General features: G+C 30.9%; 1 protein-coding gene and 1 long non-coding RNA gene across 2 annotated transcripts; both read left to right on the forward strand.

Moving 5' to 3' along the window:
* Window positions 1-4,964: 4,964 nt before the first annotated feature.
* LOC143205771 (protein maelstrom homolog) lies at window positions 4,965-6,078 on the forward strand. Its single transcript, XM_076418809.1, has 5 exons — window positions 4,965-5,157; window positions 5,228-5,420; window positions 5,471-5,626; window positions 5,701-5,834; window positions 5,890-6,078. Exons 1-5 carry the CDS (start codon window positions 5,032-5,034, stop codon window positions 6,076-6,078), a joined length of 798 nt encoding a protein of 265 aa, XP_076274924.1. The 5' UTR covers window positions 4,965-5,031.
* LOC143205687 (uncharacterized) lies at window positions 6,079-9,299 on the forward strand. Its single transcript, XR_013007853.1, has 7 exons — window positions 6,079-6,198; window positions 6,262-6,450; window positions 6,521-6,667; window positions 8,501-8,551; window positions 8,609-8,644; window positions 8,706-8,840; window positions 8,900-9,299. It is a non-coding gene; the product is annotated as an uncharacterized LOC143205687 (long non-coding RNA).
* Window positions 9,300-9,882: the final 583 nt, after the last annotated feature.

Consider the following 9,882-nt stretch of genomic DNA (forward strand, 5'->3'; position numbering starts at 1 on the left):
ACTTGGCTGCCTTCTTTTATTAGCTGCAATTCTGTACGCTTTTATCTGGACAGGTACACTGGTGTAAAAAAGTACTGCCTTGATAACCAAACTGTCTTTAATAATAATACACCTTATCATATTTTTTGGGCCTATATATCAATATTTTTATTTTGTATTAAAAATACCTATATAATTTTTGTGAAATATCGAAGTCTTTTCCAGTAGTAGTATTTGTAAAAAAAACTCAAGAAATACCTAAAATTATCCAAATTAACTCAGTGGGACAGTGACACTAGTGGATGTAAATACCATTCAATTTCGTTCATTCGAGAGCAAAATGATATCAGGCCGAGTGCACGTTGACGATATGTTCCCATGCCACACCACCGAATGGTTTCAGAACTGTCTCATTTGGTTCGTTGATAGAAACAAATTGGCTTGTCTTAACTGTGTGACCAATAAACTAGTAGTTTTGTCGATTAAATTTTTCTTTAAAAAAAATATGGCCTTTTTATATTAATTTCTAACAGAAGTGGGATTCTTATCCAGTCAAGTGTGTATGGTTAGAATATAATGAACATTTGTGCTAATACTGCATAGAAATGAAGTATAATATTAAGTTAAATAACAATTACTTTATTGACATAAGTGGTGATTGTGATGAAACAGTGAATGGTCCATCCTCTTCAAAAATGGTAAAATTAGACTGTGTAGAAACTTTGCTTGTCATCTTATTAGAACAGAAGCTAGAAATAACTGAATTCACGTAAACATGCTATATGGCGTGGTAAAAAATATTAATTGCTCTACTATACAACAAAAGAAATCTACATAAATTCCCTATTCTTATTCTAGTGTATGGTAACAAGACATAGCATTTCATTATATTGCTGACTGTGTGGCAGAAATATCCTACAAACAAATAATGTTTCAACTAATGCAGAAACATCCTAAACACAACAAATCTTAAATTGATATTTTTTTTATATTAGTTGTAAATGTTAAGGCTTTACTCCTGAAATTAGACGTTGTCATAGACTGGGACGTAACCAATAAAACCAACTTTAAAATAAATAAATCTACTGATGGATTGGCATTAAGGTATGACCTATTTATATTCCGAAATCTGTGTATATTAATATAGACAGTTGTATGATGACGAAGAAATGCAATAAATGTTCAAAAAATCAAAATGTTCCTTTATTTCGTTTTCCTAAGATGTGTTCCCAGCAGCTGATGTATATGTGATGCGTAATGAGAAAATTTCATGCAGAGTGAAAAACGTATTGATATGCTTAAGATATTGAACATGGAGGTCATTCGATCAAAAGGCAAAGGCTATGCTCAAGTTTTAATCATAACGGATACATTTTTAAAAATACTTTTGGCGTTATCTCATTATAAACAAGACTACAGACGAACAACTAGATAGACATAACTGCTGTAGACAATTTTCTACAAAATACTAAAATGAATACAATACACCACGAAGAAATATAGCAGATAGAGCAGCACAATTTACATCTGCAACTTTTCGCAATTTCCTTGGAACGTTTGATCCGCACTGTTTTCAGATTACTGCAGGTTTCCTTAAGAAATAAATTTGCATTTTGCAAGTTGCATTACTTTAATTTGGATTAAATTAGAGCTGCGAAGTGATGGCGGGATGTTGGCTTGATCTTTAGCGGCATTGTGTATTTTGCAAGAGCGGGCAAGGACGCTTGTATTCGAACGTAGAAGTCGGCTGAGGTTGCAAACAAATTTAACTTGAAACATTTATTATAAAATTAATGATTAATGAACGAAATGAGCTTATTATAAACTATATAATCGTTGCAGCTCTTAAGCAACAACAACGTGGACTTAAATGTTTACATTAAAAATGAATAAATCTTATAAAAACTTGCTCTATCTGTTTCTTCTATTCGTTTTGATTCCATATTTCATATTTATTATGATGTTTTCATTATTTTTATTTTGATATATTGTATGCCTCTATAGACTTAAAATTTATATTTCCATTTATTAGCAGAATGGCCGAACGAATCTCAAGCAATTAAGCAGATTTATTTCATTAGAATGAATTTTAATGGCAATTTAAAAATAGAAAACTTAACTAGAGATCTTATCTAAAATACAGTGATGTGCAAAGAATCTTCTGCGCCATCGTGCTAAATACTGATAAGTTAAATTTTCCATTAAGATTTTATTCTCGTTAGTAATTTGACATTTTACTTGACACATTAATTCTTATGTGTTTTAATAATTTTATCGTCAAAATTTAACGTAAATATTCGTTACACAAGTACAGAACAGTTCAGACTTATTACTCTCATGACTTTTTTAATTAAAAAAAAAAACAGTAAGCACCCACAGGAAATTCACCGAGTATATTTAAATGTGGCATTTTATTTATATTTCTTTAGAAATAAATCTTCAAATATCCAAAATGATAAGTATTGTTTTATATAATTAAATATGTGATTACATTCTTTGTATATAGTTGAACCAAAAATATTTTGAAAATTTTAATGTCATAGTGACTAACTATTTCGAATTTCAACATTGCACAACAGTATGAAATGCAGACTATGTGTTGTAAAGTGTTTACATATTTGAGAATTAGTTAACAATAAGTTAATTTGATTAGATAGATTTTTATTATCAAAATGCGAATTATTTTATTTTTGTTTCATACATTTATTTCAAATATAGTAAGATTATACATGAGATTGATACTTAGTACAATAGCTACAAGAAAAGTGCATTTTAATTCAATACCGTAACATATACCAGATGGTTGAATTTTATTTTAATACACAAACAATATGTGAATTTACTTTCATTTATTATGAACTTTCTTCTGTTATTAAAGAATTTTGTTTTATGTTTCGAAATGCTAAGAATGCCTAAAATTTATTTTTATTACAGGTGAAATTTACAGTAGATGAAACTCTTGCCATGAAGGACAATAAACGGAACATCCGTAATACATCCGTCATAGATCACGTAGATCACGAAGAATCCTCTTTAACTGACTCCGTTAACCCACTTGAACACGTGATCTGAAATTATCAGTAAGGTGGAAAGAAATATTGTAATCAATGTAATAATTAGTAATGAAGTAATCAAGAGTTTAGAGAATTAATCACGTGTATAATTTAGAAGGATTAGTGAAGCACTAGTAAACTTATTAACATGGGATTCAACGGAAGTAGTATCAGTAGGATAAAGAAACTTTGTAATCAATGTAGTAATCAGTAATGCAGAAAAGTTTAGAAAATCAAACATGTATAATTTACAATGACCAGTGAAGCAATAGAAAAACTAAATACATGAGGTCCAATAGAATTATATATAGGATAAACAGAAACAATGTAATCAATGAAGAAGAGTTTAGAAAATCAACCATGTATAAGTTGCAAGGACCAGAAAAGTATTGAAAACTAGAAACATGAGGTCTAACAGAGCTGCAGGTAGAATAGAAAAGTTTTTTTAGACCAATGGAGAAGAGTTCCGTTGTAAGGTATTAGAATTTTGATATAATTATCAATTCGAACACAATTGGATCTAAAGTGGAACAAAATCAAATTGACACTAGATCATATTATAAATAGAAAAATATATTTAGATGTCTATATCAGGAAATTGGAGGATTTAATTAATTAAACCAGATACTATGAATTTAATTGAGCACGGTATGGACTGAGAAATTCACCTAAAAGATGGAACACGAAATGAGGTAATGAGTAAGCTCAATTTTAGTATTACTATTTCTTGTGCTTGAAAGATAATGTTCATCTTGTTATATTCAGTGATGACTCATTACTAAAAAGACAAAAAGAACAAATAGTGGTTTTAATTGAAAAATATACGTATAGAATGTTTTGGCATTGTTTTAGATAAAGATGAACCTGTAACTTTCAGTTGTAAAATAAAATATTACCAAAAATAAGAAGATAAATATTAATATCAAAGGATACATCATAGAATATCATCATGGAATTCTCCATTTTGGGTAGTGCCGAAAATACATGATCAACTAACAAAATGAAATCCATGGTAGATTTCGTATGTCAAGAAATGAAAATGAATAAAATACAATTATTTATAGGTCTTTTTAAATATTATAGATTGATTTTATTAAAAATTCGATGAAATTGTGAAACCTTTTATAGTAAAATACTCCTAACTTTGATAAAAAAATCATATTAACAACATATGTTTCAAATTTTGTCACTCGTGTAGTTTTTTTCAACTGGAGGAATAATGATAAAATGGAATGACCGAAAGCTTCTCGAATATTAACAAACTTGGAAATAAAATACTCAATAACCGAAATAGGATCATTGTCAATTGTTTGGAACACTAAATCATTTTAAACCATATCTTGAAATCTTGAAATACAAAGACATCTTAATAAACTATTTTTTTGAAAATATTATTTTAGTTACAATCACACAGTAGTTTTTATCGGTGAATCTATTGTAGGAAAATTTAAATTATTTGCCTGGATATATTTTAGTTCAATTTATTAATTTATGTTCTTTTTTGCGGTTGGTTGCACAAAACCGATTTCTTTACAGTCATATGTAATAAATAATCCAAACAAAACCGAAGCGCCCTAAAAATTTAATATTAGAATGCTGAAAAATGAAGAAAACGAGACATTAGTATGATCGTGAATTAGGTTAGCGGATTGCAGACTTCAGATGAACGGCAAAATCTCAATATGCAGCTGGCGGCAAATTTGTAAATCCCCCACTATATCAATGTTATATATATTTTCCCTATATGTAAATACTAATTTAAAATATCGGCAACGTTGCAGTCCGTCATTTTGTCCTCGAATGACAGAGGTTGGATGGTGCTTCCATGGAAATATGTATTGATATTTCTGGTATATTTACTTGAATTGGTTTTGTTGCCATCAAACCTTTAATACTGAAATCTTTGGGATACAAAAAGTTGCTACTTTTTATTCCGTTCGTTAGCTAGTTCGTGACCTTGTTATTTAGATCGTGTGATTCGAATAGGACGGCACTTTTGATGGCATCCAAGAAGAAGGCAAAACCCAACGGTTTTTTATTGTTTGCTTTGGATCTTCAAAAACAAGATAGTATCAAATATCCATCAATAAAAGAAGCTCGCGAAGGAGCTGCTCCGATTTGGTCGGTACGTTCTTGCACTGAAAGCAATATTATTTTTTACTCAATCTCTAATAATCATGCTATTATATCTTTAGAAAATGCCCTTTGAGAAACGGAAGTCTTACGACGAGAAGGCCAAGCAGATGAAGGGCGGAAAATCTACAAACCTTACATCCGAAGGAGTTTTAGTTGACACAATTTTAAAACAAAAAAAAGAAAAAGATTATGCCGATCAAAAAGCAAAGAATGATATATATGAAGTACTATCAGTGGCTTATGCAAAAGGAGGTAAAAAATTTGTATATCTTTTGTATGTCTTTTAATCTTTTTTTTTGTAGAATTAGCAACCAAAGAGTTTTTTGTAATTGATATTAACATTTTCTGTCATTGTGAAACCTCAAATAGATACTATCCAGCTGAAATAAGTGTTTTGAAGTTTAACATCAAAGATGGAGTAGTTGAAGCTAATCTTATTTACTCCATGGTAGATTCCGGTAAATAATTTAAGATTATTTCATCATGTAGGAATTATTTATAAGTTTTATGGTTTGGTTTGTTTATTTTTCAGGTCCCTTACCTGCTGGATATAAGTGTATTGCCAAAAGTCATTCTGATATGACCCACTTGCTGCCGGTACCTTTTGAAAAAAATGCCCCTGATAATCAAAAAGATGTCTATCATCGTTTCAAGGCATTTCTTCAAGTAATAATTTTTGGCATCAGGTTAAATTATATTTTGGAGTATTGTATTATTTCAGAATGTATCAGGTGATAATATGTTCCCAATAATTTATGGTGACACTAAAAATGTTGATATATGCACAGAGATTTTAAACAGATGGTGTCAGAAATTTGATAATATAGAAGGAGAGTATAAGATTTATAACTTTCAGGTAAGTGTTGAGAAGCATTTATATGGAAGGATGACAATCGTTTCCACTTTTTAATATTTGTTGAACATAATTAAAAATATTGTTTCAAAATCAACAAAGTGTATTCCTTACTCTCTGACTGATAGGCTACTGGAGAAGGATGTTTACTCACACGTACATGATATTGCATGTAGAGTAAGATAATGATATATAATGTAGTTTATTTACTGTAGTTATTTATTCTTTTCTTACCTTCAGTTTCATAAAACTACATCAAAACCCCAATATTGTTGCCGGTCTGCTGTAATAAGATATGTTTATGTACTTTGTGACTGTTGTTGTGATGAACTTAATATTGATCCGATTCCTGATCAACATACTGCCTCAAGTATGTTACAATACAAGAATGGCTTGCTTCCTTTTGTGAGTGGAAGCTGTAATTATGCAGTAAGAATTGAGTTCTTATATTTTCAATTCATGATGTTTGTTTCAGCTCATTAATGTCTTTTATTTTTAGCCCAGCAATGAGTGTGAATCTGCTTTTACTTCAACTACATATTCAACATTGGTTTCTGATTGCGAAAAAACAGTAGTAACCAGTAGCGGATCAAATGCTGCGACTTTTGAACAAGAATATCCACCACTAATAGTGTCACAATCAGGGGTGAGCCTTAATTAAAAAGTATTAAAATACATTATCATTAAAATATTATTATATTAAAAATTATATTTAAAATATTTAAACGATCTATTGGATCCAAGGCGTTATTTTCGACCTCAGCTGTGCCACTGCGCGTCGCTGTCTCCATTAAGAGGTAACATCTCGCTTGATCTGTAGGCACGAGGCAGTAGCTTTGTATGAGCGGTGTTGGAAAATAATCCGCTGTGGAGAAAGACGTCGTGTGAGCCCAGAGAGAGCCCCAGATACATTTTTTGATAGTGACATTTTCTTAATTTCTGAGTCAAATACGTCAGACTTTTACGCCATATATTTCACACGTTTGTTTTGCAATTTAAGTTAGGATCGCAAATCTGGAACCGCGAGACTTGCTTGCAGTACCCCATAGTAGGATTATACATTGTCAAATAGGCTGATAACTTGGATTTGTTCCCGATAAAATAATTCATTTAATATAGTTTAAGTTCTAGTTGTTTTCACTTAGCTAGTATGTGCTTCTTCCAGGCTAGGCTAGGCGTCGGTATAGATGTGCCTTAGAAGCATCAAGATATTTAGGCAGATATTATAATGTTGCATGTGTAGATTTGTTTAATTTGCTTTATAATGCTATGCCTTCTGCCATTATTGTATTTTATCAATGTGTGTTGGGAAAGTTGTTAAGATTACTATGTCACTTGCATATGTTACCACAATGGTGATTTTTGTGGTTGGTATATAGGAAATATAGTATCGAACTGTGTACACTAGCTTGCGGAATTCTTGAATAAATCAGAAGTAATTCATTGGGTTCATCGACTTCTTTTAGAGTGTAAATCTCTATTTCTGAATTCGATTTTAGTAACTAAAACTAAGCTTTATGACTACAAGAATGATGGAGAAACTTTTTTTATTTAACTTTTGTACTATACTGTAACCCTGTATGCTATACTTTATGAAAAGACTAAGATATGTCCAGGAAAGCAACCTATATGTTAGGAATAATAAATAAAGGCCCAACTTGTTTAAATTAATGGCCTTTATTCGACAAAAATGCTGGTTTATTAGTCCTACAGGTAAAACCAGGTAATGTGTCAATATCTATCTGTATCCAAGGGAAACTTCTGATATCATTCCGTGGTATTGGCATCGTTCATTTATGCTGACTTAATATCTGATTGTTGCATAGGGATTGTATATTGGATTTAAATGCTAACATATAGATTCTTTTGGCATTTAAGTCGGTACTTATTTTGTTTACAAATATATGCACCTGTACTATAGTCCCGTGCGTATTACCAAACCCAAATTGATGTTTTCCAAATTCCTAATTGTTCCAACTAAATTCCTCTTATGTATAATTTCTCGAAAACTTCCTTAGAATACCTTGGCTTTGTTCATTTTGGATCAACTCGTTACGATGAAACATCGTTAGATTACCATGATGTTTTTCATTTAGACTTCTAATATATGCCTAATTATTTTTGGAGTTACTATTAAATGCAAGCATAATTTTCCATTTTGTGTCTCCTTTTCTCGCTATCTATCGGTATATATGTGATATTTATTTTCCTGCTTTCAGATTGTTTTTCATTATATACCAAATCTTAAATGTACACCCCCGAATGTCGTCTGACTTGACCATTCTGTCTTTCGATTTGTCTTGTGTAAAGAAAGTGTTATCAACACTTTCAGGAAGTTTACACTGGGAAGTTAATTCGAATCGTTTTGTTCTTCTATGTATTTGATTAATTTAATTTATTGAATTTATTATTTACATTAATTAATTAACTAAAGATGGATATATTAAAAATGGTGTAAATTAAATGTTAATTATTTTAGAATACTGGGACTAGCGACGAATCTGATAGTTGGAAGACTGTTAAGGGAAAAGTATGTAAAAATGCGGTAAAACTTAATCAAACCAGTGATTATATTTTTTGTTTTCAGCATCCAGGGAAATATCATAGAAATCGACAGTAACAAGTAAGTAAAAATAACGTAAAGGTTAATCAATTGAACTAATGATATTTATCAATGCCTTCAGTGCCCAGCAAGGGATCCTAGAATTCAAAAGCAAAAAGTGAGCAAATATCACGTAGAAATTAGTCTATAGAATTATTAATAATATTTATCGATAACTTCAGTACCCACAATGAATCGCAGCAATTAGTAGTAACAAGTAAGTAGAAATCAAATAAAACTTAATCTAATAGATTACTAATAACAATGCCGTTTTAGTACCCGACAATGGAACACAGGATACATATAATCCAAAAGGAAGGGGTTTTCCATATATATAATAGGGCAGCGCTATGGTCTTCTTCAAGTGATCTATCCTTGATTTTAGAGTTTCGGAAATTTTTAGTTTTTTATGGCTTTTGGGTCTTCTTACCAGGCCAAATCTAATATCAGTACTAGCAGCAGTAGTAATTTTTCTCCTTCAATAGAAGGCAGAGGTCGAGGATTTTCCTCCCTATCTATTCAATTATTAAGGCCTGGAATTCAATTTTAACGCCATTTAACATCCAAGTATATAATGTACATGTTTTTGTTTAAAATTGTTTCATGTTTTTAATTGTAATTATTGTTCAGTTTTAAAACCTGCTCTTTAATTATATTAACGTAAGGGCTATTCTAATTTGCAGTTTTATTTTTTACTTGTCTAAAAATTTGTCTTGAATCTTATACAGTCTATAAGTATTAATGATGATAATTATATATTAAAATGCTATCACCTACGAATATCTACATGGCTCAGAAATGAGGCTTATTAGGTTACATCTACCTTTCGGAAATCTCTTAATCTAGCGTCTTACCATTTTTGGTTGAATATCTGAAAAATACAGCCGTCATATTAGATAATTATTAAAGCTAGCCGGCTTGATAGACCTGACTTGTGCTGATGTAATACACATCTTGGTTATGTGATTTGCCAACTTGGATATTCGTGGGCATATGTTAAGCTGAATGGGTAATTTATGCTTAAACTTATTTTATTAGTTAGTTATAGAATATTAGTTATCTATAGAATAACTTAATAAAAAGTCTTTATTTGTCCTGACCTAAAACCAGGCGGTGGAATATTTGTTCGCGGAGACTTTCCCTGGAGTGACAAGTTGGACCGGAGGACTGCCGCACTGTTGACCCCTGTGGATCGCTACTGCTACTGCATTAAATTTGGGGATATGGCATCCGCTGATCTAGCAGCCGTTATTGGGCAC

This window comes from Rhynchophorus ferrugineus, unplaced genomic scaffold (genome assembly GCF_030347505.1).
Source record: "Rhynchophorus ferrugineus isolate W39M unplaced genomic scaffold, kcgeb_rfMv2 rfM14, whole genome shotgun sequence".
Classification (NCBI taxonomy): Eukaryota; Metazoa; Arthropoda; class Insecta; order Coleoptera; family Curculionidae; genus Rhynchophorus; species Rhynchophorus ferrugineus.